The sequence below is a fragment of the Hemitrygon akajei genome, chromosome 10 (genome assembly GCF_048418815.1).
Source record: "Hemitrygon akajei chromosome 10, sHemAka1.3, whole genome shotgun sequence".
Taxonomy (NCBI): Eukaryota; Metazoa; Chordata; class Chondrichthyes; order Myliobatiformes; family Dasyatidae; genus Hemitrygon; species Hemitrygon akajei.
In genome coordinates this window covers 164,294,539-164,315,272 of record NC_133133.1, presented here as the reverse complement: position 1 = coordinate 164,315,272, position 20,734 = coordinate 164,294,539, and the positions used below count along the sequence as shown (strand labels likewise).

General features: G+C 40.7%; 1 protein-coding gene across 1 annotated transcript; it reads right to left on the bottom strand.

The window, feature by feature from the left end:
* Positions 1-1,024: 1,024 nt before the first annotated feature.
* On the bottom strand, positions 1,025-16,392 carry vhll (von Hippel-Lindau tumor suppressor like). Its single transcript, XM_073059594.1, has 3 exons — positions 15,908-16,392; positions 6,362-6,496; positions 1,025-3,077 (listed from the first exon to the last, which is right to left on the bottom strand). Exons 1-3 carry the CDS (start codon positions 16,092-16,094, stop codon positions 2,914-2,916), a joined length of 486 nt encoding a protein of 161 aa, XP_072915695.1. The 5' UTR covers positions 16,095-16,392; the 3' UTR covers positions 1,025-2,913.
* Positions 16,393-20,734: the final 4,342 nt, after the last annotated feature.

Below are 20,734 nucleotides of genomic sequence, written 5' to 3'. Positions count from 1 at the left end.
AAAGCTAGGAGAGCCTCATCCACACTGCATCTCAATAAATAAACAGCGTGGTGACAGGGGCCATGCTCGTGCACAAGTAAATAAATTGTGTTTTAGGAAAAAGTGTGAGTTTTCAGTCCATTTACTCAACAACGACTGTTTCAGGTTAAATCCCATCTCCCGAGATTGGAATAGATCAAATAATAAATCAGTGGTGATAAAATTTGCGTAAAACACCATAAATACTGTGAATCCCACTTCATCACTCTGAAGTTTATTTTTTTGCAACACACTGGAATATTCACAGATATTCATCAGCCAATTCTAGACAAGGAGGGCTGTTCCTGATATTATTTCAGTACACCAGGTGTTTGCCACAGAGCTTTGACTACTAGACAAGCCACAAGCCACTGTAGACAATTTACGTTTCTAAACATCCTCCATATTGTTGGAGGCCTGCAGTATAATGGACGGAAAGATTCAGTATTTTCAGTATTAAACAGCAGAGCCACCACCATTATGTAACCAAATAAAGCCCAAGATGTATTCAAGTTTGTAATTGTTTTTTTATGCTGGGTTGATGTGCTTCAAATTTCATAATTAGTTTGCTCATTATACCTTGTTAGTCAAATCAGAATCTACTGATCTTTACACTAATGCATTTCTGGGACTCTGTCCCCAAATTTCTCGGTCCCTCTACCTTTGAAAGCATCTTAAAATCTATATCTTCACAAGACTTTTGGTCCTGTGTCCTAGTAACTCCTCAGTAATTTTGTTTAAAGCTTGTATTGCACATATGGCTACATTAAGTATGTTTTACTGTAGATGGGTGGATGGGAGAGAATAGTAATTTTATACTATAATTTGGTTCTGTGCATAAAACCCAGATAAAAGTGATCACATAAAGAATGTAGATAGGTAAAAATCTAAAGATGTATTTAATATGAGGAGCTAGAATGCCCCATTCCTATGCTGTTTCACATGCCAATGCACCTGCTCATGCAGAGAACATAAGAGATAATAAATCAAGTTTCCATTGAACTCGTTGAATGATAAATAACATTTTATTGACGCCCAGGAAACACTGTCCAAGATTTAAAAACACCCAAAGTAGCACTTTCAATAATAAATTTAAATTTTAAAAAACTGCAAAAGTTAGAGATCTGATATAAAAACAGAAACAGCCAAAAATGCTCAACTGGTCAGGCAGCATCTGAAGGAAAAGAAACAGAACTAATAACACGTACAGGGCTCAAATGCATTTCACAGATCTTAGATGTCATTTGGTTTATTCTCCCCAATCCTCACTTCCTCTGTCCCCCTTCCCTCTGTCTCATTGTCCTCCTTATGTCAACCCTGATCTCACCTGATTAGACATAAGTAGTTGAGTCCTGATGACGGGTCTCAGCCCAAAAACTCAACAGTTTGCTGTTTTCCATAGATGGTGCCTGGCCTGCTGAGTTCCTCCAGCATTTTGTGTGTATTGCTTTGGATTTCCAGCATCTGCAGACTTTCTTGTGTTTTGATTACTACCCTTCCCTCATTCACTTAACCTCTTAAGTCTAACTTGTCTTCCCAGTCTAAACAGAAGATATTTGATCTAAAATGTTCCCTCTAACCATCTTCGTTGATCTATTAGTCATATAGCCTACCCCCCCCCCCCCCCACGTAACGTAAAACTAACCTTTTCACAGATCTGAAGCATTAACTTGTTTTTTCTTTCCATTACAGCAGCCTGAGGTGCTGAGTGTATCTTGCATTTTCTGTTTTTTTTAAGTTTTGGCAGTTTCAAAAACTAGGTAGTATACATTTTCAGAAATAACAAAAGAGGCAGATATAACAAAGACAATCAAATTTACATTTAACAACTGGTTCTAATGAAGTACTGAAGAAGTAAATCAAGAAGAAACAATAAAACGATTGCTTTACACATTCAGTACCTTGTGAGATAAAGATCAAGTAGTAATATATGCCCCCCAAAATATCTCAATATAGTTTTCCTCTTTGATTCCAGAAAATTCTTATTTTTTTAAGTTGTATTTAAAGGAAAATGGGGCAGCACATGTCTTGTTGGTCCTATATATGCTCACATCAACTTCCACAATTTCTGAGATACCTAGGTCAGAGCGAGGACAGGCAACGTAACTGCAGAAGTACATTTCTGAACCTCTCACTTCACTTCCATCTGCCTCAATCAAAATGGTCTCCTTTTCAGAGGAAAGCAAAGTAATTAACAATGGGGCTTCTGCATGCGACTGCCAGATCAGCCCGAGGAAGGACAACAAATGCGACACCATTAATCAAACTGCACCATTCACGTGGACTCCCATTTGTTCTTTGGGTCTTAAGCTTTTCAAGCTGCTGTTCTTCAACAGTAGTCCAGATGCTCTAATGACTTGGCCTAATATACTTTGGATGCACTTTATTACTCCCAGTAGAGAGAACACAGAGCCAAAGAGATGGAAAATAACTCTTAACTCTTCACTTGAAAGATTAGAATTATTTGAGCCAATGGACAGTGCATTGATTTTTAAATTGCACTTAATAATTTATCGACTACGAAGCAGAGCATGAGAGTGTTCATTGTTATTCCGTTCCGGTTCCAACCATTACTTATGGACAGGGAAATATTATTTAATCTTAAATGAAAGACAAATAGCCTGTTCTATAAACAAGCTATTTTTATCCTCATTAGAAATACATAAGATCTATCTAGTTTATAGTTGCAGAATAAAATTAGCATCTCCTCCACCAATAAATCCCTAATTTTGTAACTAAAGATTGAAAAATTTTCCTTTACGTGTCCCATTAAACCATTTGTCAAGCTGGTAAAAACATAGGAATATAAGTGAAGTGGAAAAAGTTAAGTCATACATTAACAATGTAAAACAAGGTCGAAATGCAAGAAATGGCACAGTAGCAGTTTTTAAATTGTTAGCTGTTTCTGTAGCGAGTGCTCAGGTCTTCAATTTCCTTTTGCAGATGTGGAGGATTTTGAAGATCAGTTTGCAATGGACATGGTATTTTCAACTTTGTGTAGTCCTCCGACTTCACGTGTTTGCGAACAAATTGCAAACACCAATCCTTCAGTGAATACACTGTAAAGAAAAGAGTTTATTATTCACACAGGTATGAAAGGAACAGATTTGCAATGTTTTGACAACTAACTTCAGTAAGACTTCATGCATAGCAAATTAAAAACGTGTCCAACAACGAAGTTAACTTAACCGACAGATGAGCTAAACAGTGAAAATAGTGGATATTTACAGTAAGTGTTTTAAAGAGATAAATATAACAATGTTTTTGGTCTCAATTCAAATCACAATTTATATTAAATTAGGACATATCAAGAAATTTATTATTGGGTTGAGTTGCTATCCAATCTTGGCAATTTACTTCCAGAAGTTTTGTCACCCTACGACAGTGTCTCCTCGTACGGTGACAGAACATTTGCAAGTAAATTGCCAAGATCGGAGAACAGCTCAACCCAGCCATCAACCACCTACACTATACATATTCTGAATTATTTCCAAAATTATTATTTTGCAGAATATCAGTTGGTGACTAGATTCCACTGCTGAGCAGGATTCTTTCCAAATAAATAGACAGGTTGTATGAAAAGAATTTTCCTTTTCATTGGATTTTTGTGCATCCTACAATTTGTACCATTTCTGTTACATTCCTGCCAATCCTCCCCAGGACTATACTTGGGACCATCTCAGAACCAGAATCAGATTTAGCATCACCAATATATATCATGTAATTTGTTAACTCCATAGAAATTATATCCCTAATTAATACATCTGAGTCAAAGAAAATTAATAATATCATTGAGCTTACTATGAATCTACACCTGTTGGAAATACTTCATTACACATTCAAAGATACTAAGTTCATATGCAGTACACAACCCTGAGATTCGTCTTCCCCACAGCCAGCCACGAAAGAAAGAAAACCATGGAACTCATTTAAAGAAACATCAACATCAGCCCACCCCCTACATGCAAACAAAATCGTGCATACAGCAACAAAAATAAAGAGCAAAAAGTGTGGAATATAAAACACAGATTCAAAAGAGTGCAGGCATAACTGCTCCTGCCAGTGTCCTGAATATTGCCCGTTTACTACCCAGATGGTGCTGTAACCCAAAAGTTTAATAGTAAAAATCCCTTGAGATGTTGGCTGGATGTCCATGCTTTTGGGATGACGTGCTGATAGATTTGGGATTGGCAATGCTATTTCACTGGTAGTGAGCAATCTTGGTCCAAACTGTGCAGCTAGAATGGACTAGTTTAGAACCATAGAACCCTAGAACATTACAGCACAGAAACAGGCCCTTTGGCCCTTCTTGGCTGTGCCGAACCATTTTTCTGCCTAATCCCTCTGACCTGTACCTGGACCATATCCCTCCATACCCCTCTCATCCATGTACCTGTCCAAGTTTTTCTCAAATGTTAAAAGTGAGCCTGCATTTACTACTTCATCTGGCAGCTCATTCCACACTCTTACCACTCTCTGTGTGAAGAAGCAGCCCCCCCCCCAATGTTCCCTTTAAAATTTTCCCCCTTCACACTTATAGAACCATAGAAACAGGCCTTTTGGAATTATTAAATTGTAATTAAAAAATTATTTTTGTTCTGTATCTACGAATTTGATGGCTATTTTCCAGCATGGGGATTTTTAATGATAGAATACTCGTATTCTCTCAGTGGCCTCTTTATTAGTTACCTCCTGCACCATCGAGTGTATGTTTGTGGTCTTCTGCTGCCTTAGCCTAGAAGACTTTAACACTTAGCCCAGAAGCCCAAACACTTTAAGCTTCAAAGTATTTTACATTCAGAGTTACTCTTCTGCACACTACTGGCAGATCGAAAAGGGCTGGCCATTCTCCTCTGACCTCTCTCATTAACAAGGCATCTTTGTTCACAGATCTGGAAGTTCTTCTGTTTTTTTTTCACCATCTCTGTAAACTCTGGAGACTGTTGCGTGTGAAAACCTCAGGAGATCAGCAGTTTCTGAGTTAATCAAGCCACCCCGTCTGGAACCAACAATCACTCCATGAAAGTCAAAGTCACTTAGATTACATTTCTTCCTCACTCTGATGTTTGGTCTGAGCAAATGAACCTCTTGACCATGTCAGCGTGCTTCTATGCATTAAGTTGTTACCACATGATTAGCTGGTTAACAAACAGATTTACTGAATAAAAAGTGTGTATGTCATTCAACAGTAACTAGGTTCAGATTCTATCCGTTTGTCCCTTCCCTGATCAAAGCATTGAAGTCACTCTAATCCCCGGACTAGCGTCACAGGATAAGACCAGATAACCGATTATAGTCTGTTATACTACTGTCTGTATGGTTCAATCTGGATGATCACCAGCAATGAGATATTTGTACCTATATGGTCAAATATTTTAAAACAATCTTTGAAAAAAATGTTAATTTTTTTGGTGTTCACCTGGCGGAGAATCTCACCTGGTCCCTCAACACCAGCTCCATAGCAAAGAAAGCCCAGCAGCATCTCTACTTTCTGCGAAGGCTGAGGAAAGTCCATCTCCCAGCCCCCATCCTCATCACATTCTACAGGGGTTGTATTGAGAGTATCCTGAGCAGCTGCATCACTGCCTGGTTCAGAAATTGCACCATCTCGGATCGCAAGACCCTGCAGCGGATAGTGAGGTCAGCTGAGAAGATCATCGGGGTCTCTCTTCCCGCCATTATGGACATTTACACCACACACTGCATCCGCAAAGTAAACAGCTTTACGAAGGACCCCACGCATCCCTCATACAAACTCTTCTCCCTCCTGCTGTCTGGGAAAAGGCACCAAAGCATTCGGGCTCTCACGACCAGACTATGTAACAGTTTCTTCCCCCAGGCTATCAGACTCCTCCATACCCAGAGCCTGGACTGACACCTTACTGCCCTATTGTCTCATTTATTATTTATTGTAATGCCTGCACTGTTTTGTGCACTTTATGCAGTCCTGGGTAGGTTTGTAGTCTAGTGTAGTTTTTTTCTCTGTTGTTTTTTACGTAGTTCAGTCTAGGTTTTGTATTGTGTCATGTAATACCATGGTCCTGAAAAAACGTTGTCTCATTTTTACTATGTACAGTACCAGCAGTTATGGTCAAAATAACAATTAAAAGTGACTTGACTTAATTAATGACATTCTGTCAAAACTGCTAATGACATGAGAAAGTCATTTTTACAAATTTACTGAAATATTAATGTTTAGCTATGAAGCAAGACATCCTGAAAATTCAGAAGCCTTTGTAGTTGAGTGAGAGGATTAAGATCTAATTACAGATCTGATGCTAGAGACATTATGTTTTGTGTTTGTGAGTTTACTGCAGTTGAAAGCCACACATGTTATACTTGCCTGGAAGTGTGATGTAAACAGGAAGATAAGCGGGGTTGTTTCCATCATATAGTGCAGATGTTGGAAAATAAATTTCATCTTTATTTATAAGCAATTTATCCCCAGTGTTTGCATCTCGAAAAACCCAAGGATGAGCTGAAATAAAAGAATCAGGCGTCAGATAATGGAATGTGTTGACAGCTACCAACAATTCACATAAAACCCACTGTTACTTCATGGATACTGGCTACAAGCGCACCATCATTTTGTTCCATTAGTGACACTACAGCGTTGTCTGAGGCTCCTGGTGCTGTGTAATTTGTTACAGGCCAACAGTTACATGTTTGTTAAATAAAAGCAGGAAGTGTTGAAAATACTCACCAGGATGGGATGTGAAACAGAGTTAAATTTAAAGACCTTTCATTCAGAACTTTTATAGTTTATGAAGCTGATTTTGGTTTGAAAAGAGTAAATCTGCTTCTAAAAAAACTTCCTGCATGTGCTTATTTAAAAAAATTCAGCTGCATGTTTGTATTTATCCCTTGTTGAACTACTCTCTGTAGGAAATAGGCCGGAAGTAAATTCCTTGTATGTGCACAGGTACTTGGCGATTAAAGTCTGATTCTGATTCTGATCAAAAGCAAAATCACTGACATGGATAACTGCTGGCACTCAAGTTCACTCACTGGCCACTTTATTAGGTACAGAAGTGAAACCTAGTGTTACTGTCGCCTTCCTGTCAGCTTGAACCAGTCCGGTCATTCTGCTCTGATCTCTCTTATTACTGAGGCATTTTTGTTCACAGAACTGATGCTCACAGGATTGTTTTGTTTTGTGCAGAATTCTCTGCAAGCTCCAGAGCAGGACTCCCCAACCCGGGGTCCACAGACCACTTGCTTAATGGTATCGATCCCCGGCATTAAAAAAAAGTTGGATCATTGTTAACTGATTTCCATAGTTCTGACATAGAAAAGAGGGTGTTTCATACTGAGGGTGAAGTCTCCATTAGTACTTTTTACAGCATCCTGAGTGAATGTTCTTGTGGAGAGGCTGAGCAGCTGGGAAGGGTCTGGGAGGAAGAGCTGGGAGTAGAAATTACAGCTGAAACATGGGAAGACATCTGTGATAATGCAAAGAAGATATCAGTTTGTAATAGAACTAAAGCATTGCAACTCAAAATTCTGCATAGAGCCCATCTGACTCCAGATCGTCTCTTGAAATTTAAGACGGGGGTTTCTCCAATGTGTTCTATATGTAAAGTCAATACTGGAACTTTCACCCACTGATTTTGGACTTGTCCCAAACTTCAGGCATACTGGAGTGATATTTTGGGTGAAATGAAAAAGATTCTGAAGATGGATCTTGAACTGGACCCAGTGTCTTCTCTTAGGCTTACCCAGCAGTCGTATTATTAATGCACATCAGAAAAAAACCTTTTAACATCCTGACTTTTTGTGCCGGGAAGAACATTTTACTTTGTTGCATATCCGATAAGGCCCCTGGACTTTTTGGTTGGCATAAATTAATCATGGAATACATTCCTTTGGACTTTTTGACATGTATGGTACACTCAAAAACAAATAGTTTTCATAAAACATGGCAACCTTTGCTGCAGTATATAGATATAAACCCGTCTGCTATACTAAAAGGGCTTTTGTATAGGATGTTGTGGTGATGTCTATGTTTTGATGGAAGTGTTCTGATACCTGATATCTGTGAGGGGAAGAAATGTAAGTGTATCTGGAAATTGAAGGTTTTGTTATGCTGAGCAAAAGAAAAATGTTTAAAAAGTAGGGAACACCTGCTCTAGAGACTGTTGTGCATGAAAACCTCAGGGGATCAGCATTTCTGAAATACTCAAACACCATCTGTCACCTACAATCGATCCACGGCCAAAGTCACTTAGATCACATTGCTTCCCCATTCTGATGTTTGGTCTGAACAACAACTGAACCTCTTGACCATGTCTGCAAGCTTTTCTGCACTGAGTTGTCGTGACATGATTGGCTGATCAGATGTCTGCATTAATGAGCAGGTGTACCGTATAAAGTGACCACTGAGTGTAAATTGCTCTTTCTGCAACTAACAGCAATCTTTATCAAATGAAAAGTTTAGAGGACAAAAACTCATCTATATCAGATCACTGCAAGGCAATGCTTTGCGTGGTTCTCCTATCAAAATCTGAACTTTGATCCCAGTCTTGTCAAATTATTCATTATCACTTTCTGAATCAGATCTTAAATTAGCAGGATTTGGTTATCAGTTTAAAACAGCAAAAAATTGAATTCAATGTAGGAAAGATGACTATCTATATATAATGTGCTTTGGAAGGATATCTAATGACATTCATGATTATCACATGTGCCATGCTGTACGACGTGGACAATCATGATGTATGACCATGCTTGTTCTTGACAAATTCTACAGAGTTGGTTGGCCATTGCCTTCTTCTGGGCAATGTCTCTACAAGATGGGTAACCCAAGTCATTATCAATACTCTTCAGAGATCGTCTGCCTGGTGTCAGTGGCCGTAATAACCAGGACTTGTGATATGCACCAGCTGCTTATACGAACATCAACCACCTGCTCCCATGGCTTCACGTGACACTGATCATAGGGCTAAGCAGGTGCTACACCTTGTCCAAGGGTGACCTACAGGCTAGCGAAGGGAAGGAGCACCTTACACCTCCTTTGACCTCCTAATGACAACAGAATTGAATAATAACCAAAGCCTGGAAGCTGTGCATTGCCATTTTATCTGAGTAGAAATTTGAACTTGTTTATGACAATGTTTCACTTTATTCTGCATTGTATTCCGCTGGCCTTTAAAAGTCAATTTCTAACATTACCAATGAAATAACATTCTCCACTACCATTGCCTAATGCACATGACTTGCATGGTAATTTTTCATGTGTGGAACTCATACTGTCAATGAGTCTTTCTCGCAGGCATCACTATCAACTTCACAAACGTTCAATGTTCAAAGTAAAGTTATGATCCAAGTACATACATGTCACCATATACAACCCTGAGATTCATTTTCTTGTGGGCATACTCAATATAACTATAGGATGATAACTTAATAACCATAACAGAATGAAAGAAAGACTGCCCAACTTGGGCATTCAACAAGAGTGCAGAAGACATCAAACTGTGCAAATGAAAAAAAAAAGGAAATAATAATAATAATAATAAATATCAAGGACGTGACATGAAGAGCCCTTGGAAGTTGGTCCGTTGGTTGTGGGAACAGTTCAGTGATGGGGCACGTGAAGCTGAGTGAAGTTATCCACTTTGGTTCAAGATTCTGATGGTTGAGGGACAGCAACTGTACCTGAACCTGCTGGTGTGTGTCTTGAGGCTCCTGTACCTTCCTCCTGATGGCGGTGGTGAGAAGAGAGCGTGTCCTGGGTGGTGGGGGTCCCTGATGATGGATGCTGCTTTCCTGCGACAGTGCTTCAAGAAGATGTGCTCATTGGTGGGGAGGGCTTTACCTCTGATGGACTGGATCGTGTCCAGTACTTACTGTGACACAGCCAGTCGATATACTCTCCACTTCACACCTAATGACAAACTTCCAAGTTTTAGATGTTATTCCACAAACTCCTGAAGAAGTAAAGACACTGCTGTGCTTTCTTCGTAATTGCACTTACATGCTGGGCCCAGGACAGGTCCTCTGATATGATAACATCGAGGAATTTAATGCCGCTGACCCTCTGCACCTCTGTTCCTCCAATGAGGATTGGTTCATGGACTTTTAGTTTCCTCCTCTTGAAATCAATAATCAGCTCCTTGGTCTTGCTGACACTGAGTAAGTCATTGTTATTATGGCAGCATCGATATATACATGCACTTTCTAGCACTTACCAGCATTAAGATGAAATCATTGTGCTTTAAAAGATTAATTTTCAATTCAAGAGGCATCCACTTTACTTCAAACTTTAAAGTAAATCTATTATCAAAGTATATATGTCACCATATACAAACCTGAGATTTGTTATATGACACTTTCACTTCAGCACTATTTCTGGTGATAATGTACTCACAGAAACAAGGCAATGCTGATACCTTTGGAACTTACAAGACCACCTCAGATGTGCTTGCACATAATCTCTGTAAGTACAGCACTACAAAGGCCAATATGTTGAGTCTGACAATTGTAATTCTCTCCTAGTCAGATAGGCTGCACTAGCCATAGACATAAAACGCAGTCACTACTTTTGATCATCTCCATTTGATTCAAGTTGAATGCCAGTGCTTTCATTTGATTCTGGAGCCACAGAATACCAGACTCAGAGAAACAGGCCTGTCTGTCCACCACGGTCATGACCAAGTTCTCATCTAGAATAGTCCCATTTATCAGTAATTGGCCTTCAGCAATTGACTTGTAGCCTTCAACAGCTTGGGAATTCAACTGATCATCTAGTTAGTTCTTAAATGTTGGGAGGATTCCGGATCCCACCATCCATTGAGGCAGTTTGCTCCACATTTTAACCACCTTCTTTGTAAAGAATTCTTCCCCAGAGCCTTCCTAAAACTCTTCCCAACTGTTAGACTTAACTTACGCACTTTAGTTTTGACACTTCTGTTTTGGGGAAATGTTTCCAACTATCCACCCTGTCTATACCTACATAGTTATGTATACTTCAATCAAATCCCCCATCAACCTCCTCTTCTCTAAGAAAACAAACCCAGCCTAATCAGTCTCTGACTGTAAGTGACTCACCATCAGGGTTCTGAATAGTACATGCATCCATGAGCTCTACTTCATTATTCCTATTATTTGCACTAATTAAATTTATTTTTGTAATTTGTAGCAACTTTATGCCTGCCACCACAAAACAACATATTTCACATAATCTAAGCCAGCAATAGTAAATCTGATTCTGATTCTGAAATGCTCCAACCAAACAATAACCTGGTGAATCTCCACTGCATCCTTTCCTCCTTGTAGTGAGGTGACCAACACTGTACGCATATTCTTGCAGTGACCCAACCAATGGCTTATAAAGATGTTCCTTAACCTCCCTGCTCTTACTGGTAATTAGTAATTGGTTTATTGTTGTCACGTGTACTGAGGTACAGTGAAAACTCAGGTTATTATGACACCTCTACAGATTATTTCAAAACATCAGTACATTGAGGTAGTCCATGGGAAAAGAAATAAATGCAGAACACAGTGTAATAGTTCCAGAGTAAGTCGGGTGCAGACGGGCAGTAAGGTGCAAGACCATAGTGAGATAGATTGTGAGATCAAGAGATCATCTTATTATGATAGAAACCTAGAGGGGCAATCAATAGTTTTAAAACTTTGTCAGTAAGACCAAGGAATTGATTGTGGACTTCAGGAAGGGCAGGTTGAGGATCGGAGGATCAGTGGTGGAAAGGGTGAGCAGTTTCACATTCCTCAGTGTCAACATCTCTGAAAATCTATCCTGGGCCCAACATATTGCTGCAATTACAAAGACAGGCGTGACCGTGGCTCTATTTTGTTAGGAGTTTGAGGAAACTTGGTACATCACCAAAGACTCTCGCAAATTTCTACAGCTACATCGTGGAGAGCATTCTAACTGATTGTGTCATCATCTGGTATTGGGAAGGGGGGGGACGACAAATGTACAGGATCAGAAAAAGCTGCAGAGAGCTGTGAACTCAGTCAGCTCCATCATGGGTACTAACTTCTTCAGCATCCAGTACACCTTCAAAAGATGACGTCTCAAAAAGGAGGCATTCATCATTAAGTACCCCCATCATCCAGGACACACCCTCTTCTCATCGCTACCATTAGGGAGGAGGTAGAGGAGCCTGAGACACACATTCAATGTTTTAAGAATAGCTTCTTTGCCTCCAACTTTAGATTTCTGAATGGACAACAAACTGGTGGTACACAATCTCACTATTTTTTGCACTACTTGAATTGAATTGACTTCATTTCTTACATCCTTCACATACTTAAGGAGTAAAAATCTTTACATTACGCCTCCGTCTAAGTGTGCAATGTGCAATCAAAGTAATTTATAACAGTCAATGTAACATAAATTACACTCAAATCAGCATGAGTTAATCTGTCTGATGGCCTGGTGGAAGAAGCTGTCCCAGAGCCTGTTGGTCCTGGCTTTTATGCTGCGGTACTATTTCCCAGGTGGTAACAGCTGGAATAGACTGTGGTTGACGTGACTCGGGTCCCCAATGATCATATGGGCCCATTTTACACACCTGTCTTTGTAAATGTCCTGAATCATGGGAAATTCACATCTACAGAGGCGCTGGACTGTCCACACAACTCTCTGCAGAGTCCTGCAATTAAGGGAGGTACAGTTCCCATACCAGGCAGTGATGCAGCCAGTCAGGATGCTCTCAATTGTGCCCCTGTAGAAAGTTACCTGGATTTGGGGGCCCATACCAAACTTCAACTGTCTGAGGTGAAAGAGGCGCTGTTGTGCCACATAGCTGGTGTGTTCAGACCATGTGAGGTCCTCGGAGATGTGGATGCTGATGAACTTATAGCTGTTGATCCTCTCAACTCCAGAACCATTGATGTCACAGGGGGCTAGCCCATCTCCATTCCTCCTGTAATCAACAACCAGCTCCTTCATTTTTGTGACATTGAGGGAGAGGTTGTTTTCTTGACACCACTGTGTCAGAGAGATGACTTCTTCCTTGTAGGCCACCTCGTTATTGTTTGAGATAAGGCTAATCAATGTAGTGTTGTTGGCAAATTTATTTATCAGATTGGAGCTGTGGGTGGTGATACAGTCATGGGTATACAGAGAGTAAAGGAGGGGACTTAGTACACAGCCCCGAGGGGCTCCTGTTTTGAGAGTCAGAGGGTTGGAGGTGAGGGAGCCCACTCTTACAACCTGCCGGCAATCTGACAGGAAATCCAAGATCCAGCTGCATAAGGCAGGGTCAAGGCTGAGGCCTGAGCTTCTTGTCGGGCCTGGATGGAACTATGGTGTTTAATGCTGAACTGTAGTCCAAGAACAGCATTCTCACATAAGCATCCTTCTTCTCCAGATGTGTAAGGACAGTACGTAGAGCAGTGACTATTGCGTCATCTGTCAATTGGTTGTGTCGGTAGGTGAATTGTAGGGGGTCCAGTCTGGGTGGTAGCATGCTGTAGATGTAACCCTTGACCAGCCTCTCAAAGCATTTGCTTGTTATTGAGGTGAGTGTGACAGGACGCCAGTCATTTAGGCGTGTTACCCTGGTCTTTTTTGGTACATGGTTAATGGTGGATAATTTGAAGCAAGATGGTACTCTACACCGGGAGAGGGAGAGATTAAAAATGTCTGTAAACACACCTGCCAGGTGTGCCGTGCACATCCTGAGCACTCGCCCTGGAATGCCGTCTGGTCCTGCAGCCTTGCGACTGTCTGCTCATTGGAAACCTTTGCCTACCTCAGCCTCAGAGATGACCAGGTTGCAGGTTGTAGCTTTCCTCGGAGGCTCAGAGTTAGCAACATCGAACCAAGCATAAAAGTGATTGAGCTCACCTGGGATAGAGGCTGCGTAGTTGGGAGCACCACAACATTTGGCTTTGAAGTCTGCAGTGGTATGCAACCCTTGCCACAAGTTACGTGTGCTATTCATTGTGAATCTTGACTCAATCTTGACCTTGTATTGCTGTTTCACAGCCTTGATAGCTTTGCGCAGATCATTTCTGCTTTTTGTGAGGTCCTGCTGATCGCTGGCAACGTAAGCTGTCTGTCGCATGGTAAGTGCTGATCCAGGGTTTCTGGTTCAAGAAGACCCTGACCGACTTCTGGGGCACAACATCATCGATGCACTTCTGGATTAAGCACATGACTCCATCCGCGAACTCGGAGATACCCTCATCACAGAAGACATTCCAGTCAACATCATCGAAGCAGTTCCAGATACTTATATAATGACATATATTTCTTATTGTAATTTATAGTTTTTTTTAATCAATGTACTGCTGCGAAGAAAAACAAATTTCATGACATATGCCAGTGATATTGAACTTCATTCTGATTCTCAACCACAGAGTAGAAGCTGTCCTTGAGCCTTATATTCTAAGCCCTAGATAATTAAGGCAGGTATCCCATTTGCCTTATCTGTCTGGCCTGAAAATGAAATGTAGTACATGGTGACATATACAGTTCAATGGTTCATTTAATATCAAAGAATATATACATTATACAACCTGAAATTCTTCCTCTTTGCAGACATCCATGAAACAGATGAAAATGCCCAAAGAATGAATGACAGAAAAACTTAATGTACTTTATGTACTTTGGTAACATAGAAACATAGAAAACAGGTGCAGGAGTAGGCCATTCGGCCCTTCGAGCCTGCACCGCCATTCAGTATGATCATGGCTGATCATCCAACTCAGAACCCTGTACCTGCTTTCTCTCCATACCCCCGATCCCTTTAGCCACAAGGGCCATATCTAACTTCCTCTTAAATATAGCCAATGAACTGGCCTCAACTGTTTCCTGTGGCAGAGAATCCCACTTCTTTGTGTGAAGAAGTTTTTCCTCATCTCCGTCCTAAAAGGCTTCCCCTTTATCCTTAAACTGTGACCCCTCGTTCTGGACTTCCCCAACATCGGAAACAATCTTCCTGCATCTAGCCTGTCCAATCCCTTTAGAATTTTATACGTTTCAATAAGATCCCCCCCTCAATGTTCTAAACTTACTTATAATAAATTTATAATTTATAAACTTATAATAAACTTACTTACTTATAATAAACTTACTTGAACTTTGCCGTCTTCAGAGAGACTTGTTTACCAAGGACCCTCCATTCCCCTGCTTTGTGGATCACCTGCACTCTGTCCACAGTTGCTGAAGTTTCTGTTGCCAATACATTATTCCTACATCCCACACCTACCCCAGCCTCCCTATTGTCACCGACACATGAGGCCTAACACAAACTGGAAAAACAGCATCTCTCCTTCCTCTTGAGCAACTTGCAGCTTCCAGGACTTCTCCAACTTCAGGTAACTCACTCTTCCCTTTTTCCCCCTGCATCAGAACTGGCCATTTCTGTCAGTCATCTATGATTGAGGTTCATTTTATTTTCTCTTTCCAATGATAAAATCTATCCTGCTGGGAGTGTCCCTCCGCCTTGCTATGAATAACATTTTTTTTAAAAAAAAGACAAAAATTGATCTGATTCTCATCTACTGTCACATTAATTTGGTTAGTCTCCACTCTCAGAAATGCTCCCTTCTGTCCTTGCCCTCCAAATCCCACCTTCTCTGCTACTGAAAACTTGTTTCTCTCTTTCTCAGTTCTGGTAAACATATTTCCACAGACTGGTCCCCTGACCGTTTCCTTCATTTTCTCGTTTTATTATGGATAAATCCGGTCTTTTCCACAAATCAAAATTTCAAATAAACACCTTATATCCTCGGGTATTGTCCGTAAATATGCAGCCGATTGCAGTGCCCCTTGAAGGACTGTACTTCAGGATGCAAGAGGCTTCAGATAGGGAAGAAATTGAGTCTACAGGTCTGTCGGCCTCACAGGAGCACCGATATGTGATTCGCATAAAGACCTACTGTTTTAAATATGTACTTTGTTTGCACTTACTGCGATAGGTGCGCATATGCAAAATGCCTCCCGGTGCAATGTCATCATATTTTTGAGGGAGTCCATTAAAATCGATCCACCAAGGTCTTGCAGTGCGCTGGGTCAGATTCACAAACTTCACAAAGCTGGCTTCGTCAGAATGCAAGGATCTTAGCGCGCACGGAGGCTGCTCGTTCATGACGGCCATGAACCCAAGTTGCTGTCGTTATCGATCGCTTTTCCCCGGGTCTTCTATCGATTGCAATCAAAAACAGGAAGCGGCAAGTCCAAAGGAGATGGTCCTCGCGGGGATCCGGGAGCGGGCTGAGTCAGGCGGAGCCTGGGTGTAAACAGTGCGGGGCATGTGAGGGTGTGAGACAAATAACTTGAGCGTGGTTGAAAATTTTGCCACCTGCTTTCGACATTTTCCTCACAGACCATTCCCAGAAACTGTCCGCGGGATCGTTTGTGAGGAATTCCCCCTCTCGCACCCTCCCAAATGCGCCGCCCTCTGCGTGGTTCTGTGAGGAGTGTCAGGTAGGAGGAGGAAGGTAACTCAACACGTTAAACTGAAGAATCCTCGCTGAGGCTGTGGAACAGGAAGTAAAACACTGATATAAAATATTTCTAAATCTTTGTAAGCAAAATAATGATTGACGTATATATATTAGATGAAGTGAAAGATTTATACAAAGTTCAAAGTAAATTTATTATCAAATTACATGTATGCCACCACATACAACCCTGAAATTCATTGTCTTGTGTGCATACCCAATAAATCTATAAATCAAATCAAGTTTAACAATCATTCAACCATACATGGACACAGCCGAATGAGACAGCATTCCTCTATGGCCAAAGTGCAAAACATGCACAGTGCATTCAAGATAACAAGAAAGAAAGAAAACATAGTCATGCAAGAGAACACGTGTATGGAATAATAACCGTGACAGATAACAAAACCAAAAAATAATCTCGTTAACAATCTCCACAGTAGAAACTTTGTTTTGAGGGAATGGGGTACTGTGCAAATTTTATCTTTCACAAACAGAGAGGTTGAAAACTTGTTCCTTCTGTATTGAAGACCCACATATTCATGAGGACACTAGCCCTAGCATTTTTCTGCTGTTCGTAGAGGAGGCTACCCTGTGACAGCACAGATGTGACTTTGATGCATTGACAAAGTGAGATTAAGTGTGTGCTCTATTGAGGAGCTGAGTAAAAGCACATTGTGGAGTTTTATTCTTGAATGAAACAGTGTACTATTTACCCTTTATTGATGTTGCTGGCTTTATCGTTTTAACACTAAAATACAATTTGTTAAGACAATGCACATCTCTGTATCAAGTAAACCCGACTTGAGTTGTTCAGAGTCCAAATTAAAACTCTTCTGTTCATAAAAGCTGATTGTTGATACCTTCAAATTCTTCATAGTGCTTAACTTGTTGGAGTAGCGAAATCATTTTATTTTCACTCCTGGCCAATTCTTACATCTCCAAGCCTGAATGCTTGACACTGCATTGATCAAAATAATTCTAAATTGTCTTCCTGCTTATTTCTAGTCAACTATCAGTGGCAAAATCATTGTTTTTCAAACAGAGGCACACACAGCTAATGCTATATAATGTTATTCGCTCTAAGCATGGTGTAATATTTAATGTCCACACAAATTCACGCAACTAACGCTAGTTAAAACCTGTTTGGCAACAGTCTCCTGTCCCAATTAAGTGGCACAATGTCTCAAATAAACAAAGAGAATCCTGTTTTTTTCAATTAATTTTTGTTCTTTAAGAGGTGTCCCAAATAAATGGCTGCCCTGATTAACTGACGGACCAATTAACTGGAATCCACTGTATATGCAATTTATTGATTAAGTAATAAAAATGATCAGTGAGGCAAGTGCATTTAGTAAGGTATTCGTGGACTTACAAATATATTTGATTACAGGACACATCGCATATCTCTTGCTCAAGGTTGAAATCTTGGAACAAAAGGGCTTTAATAGAAGTAAGAAACAAAACGGGAAAAGTGAAAGAAAATCAGAAAATACTGGAAATACCTGGCAGGTCTGGCTGCATCTGTGGGAAGTGAAACTGAGTGAATGTTTTGGGTCAGGGAGACGTCATCAGAACTCACATAAAGTGAAAGTTTTTATTTAAACTAGAGGCTAGAGCAAGTGGACTAGGTGTCTGAGCTATCGCATTTCAAAATACATGTATTCTGGTTAATTGGGACACATCGGGCCAACACATTTTCACCCATTTAAGTGGCTGTCCAAATTAGCTGAAGTTTCATGGAAATAGTTAAAAGTGTATAAAAAAAACAACTGAGTAACAAATCATGCATTTCTATGAAATACAAATCAAATTGGAATGCTACTATAGTAATATCAAACTGTGTATTAGCTCCTAATTGGATATTCCCAATATGGCGGCGTGACACAGCTTGCAGTGGCCACTCCTGAGCTGATTATCTGTTATTTGTGAAGTGGGGTGCCGTGCGCAATCATAATCGATTGAAAACGGACGTGGGAGCATGGAGGAACATCGAGAAATCTCCAGGAAGACCTTCTTCGTTGCTGCTGCTGCTGTGAGGTCCGGGACTCTGCTGGGAAGAACAGGCCCCCAGTCCTCGGGGTCATGTTGCCGGTGGCCGTTGGTGGGGCCGTCTTAATATGCTTGGCAGAGGATGGTGCTCGGAGAAGCTGTGCCGGAGGGGATGGTCGTCGGCTTGGAGGTTCGACGGACTCGGAGTCCGCTGCGGTCAGGTCCCTTTCGGTGTGTGCTGTGTCTGCAAGGCTGGGTCCGACGGAGCTTTCGTTATGTGCTGCATCTGCGAGGCTGAGTCAGGCGGCGCCAGGAAATCCATAGCGGGGGTATTCCCTTCTGCCGCTGGCGTGGGATGGCAAGTCTGTCGGGATCCTGGGGACTTGTGGAAACTTTGTGGTGATTTCTTTTAAACTTATAGTCCTTTAACATCTTTGGACTATTTTTACTGTGCCCATAGTCTGTTTTTTTTTATCAATTATGCTATTGTTTGCACTGTTGTAACTATGTGGTTTTGTGCAGGTCTTGTAGCTTTAGTTTTTCATCTTGTTTGTCTGGTGGATTTGGAGCTCCTTTCTGGGGAACGCACTAAGACGGTAGTGCGATTTTAATACGCAGCAGCCTCTCCGGACTCTGGATTGGGGATTGCCAAACGTTATGTGGATTTTCTAGTGTAGTCTGTTTTGTCATATGCTTTTGTGATATCATTCTGGGGGAACATTGTCTCATTTGTTAACTGCATTGCATTTGTGGTTTCTAAATGACAATAAACTGAATCTGAATCTGAATGAATAATAGTTATTGACAGAGGAATTCATCCAGTGTATACTGTTGCATTCTCTTGATTGACTGTAAATGAACAAAATCAGTGCAGACTCTTGAAATTGGACTGCCTTCATAAAATCTTTTTGAAGATGGCATCCTCCAAATCTTTATTTTCATTGTTACATTCAAAATAATTGACAATACCTTCAAATTCTTACAACACACACAAAATGCTGGTGGAACACAGCAGGCCAGGCAGCATCTATAAGAAGAAGCACTGTCGACGTTTCGGGCCAAGACCCTTCCTTCAAATTCTTTGTAGTTTGTAACTTGTTGAAATAGTGAAATTGGTTCATTTTCATTTCTGGCTGTTTCTGGCATCTCCAAGCATGAATGTTTGAAAACACAGTGAGAAAAAGAGTTTTCAAATGTCTTACAGCTTATTTCTCACCAACTCTCAGTGACTAAAATCACTGCTTTTCAAACACAAACACATGCAATTGACATTATTTAAAACCTGTTCACTCTAAGTATGTTGTAGTGCCATGCAAGTGCATGCAACTGACACTAGTTAGAAACTGATTGGCAACAGTCTCCTGTCCCAATTAAGAGGTATAGTGACTCATATCGAACTCCTTCACCCGTCTGAGGTGAAAGAGGCGCTGTTGTGCTTTCTCCACCACACAGCTAGTACGTACAGTCCAGGTGAGATCCTCGGTGATGTGTATACGGAGGAACTTGAAACTACTCGCCCTCTCAACTACAGTCCCATTGATGACAATAGGGGCTAGCCTGTCTCTGTTCCTCCCGTAAACTTCAAGAAGATGTATACTCAGTTTTGTGGAATGGGTAGATTGTGGTAAATGAAATTTAACATAAGCTGTTAAATTTTGTAGAAAGAGTGAGAAAAGATTATATAAACACAGGACATAAACTATTACTTACTTTATTAATTACACTTCTTCTTGAAAGCAATCATTGCAATTAATAGCCTGAAGTTTCCCTTTCAGAGTTGATCTTTTGAACTGCATTTTTGCGGGTTGAACTGAATTCTCAAAGGTGCAGGATGGTTGTGGTGTGGCATGTACAGGCTGAATTGAGCCAATTTAAGCACAAGACAAGATTGGAAAGATCGGCTACAGGCAGTGGCAGTGGGTCCAGGGCCCAAGAGTGAGGAACAACTTGCTGATGGGCCGATTAAAGTGCCAGCCCAGATTGAAAAGATGAGGGTGTCAGGGCTGGAGGGGCGGAATGGGCTGGTGTTCAGCTCACTGCTTGTGACGTTTGCTGGTCTCGGTGTTGAACTGAGGCGATTAACTGGCTATATCTGGCTTCGTGGGTTTGGGAACTCAGTTTTGTGAATTTCAGTTCTAAATGTTATTTGCCTATTTTTAATGTTTGCATGATGCTTTTCCTGCACATTGGGTGTTTGAGGATCTTTTTAAATGGTTTCTTTGTTTTGTGGCTGCCTGCAAGAAGACGGATCTCAAGGTTGTATATAGTATACATACTTCAATAATAAATGTATTTTAAACTT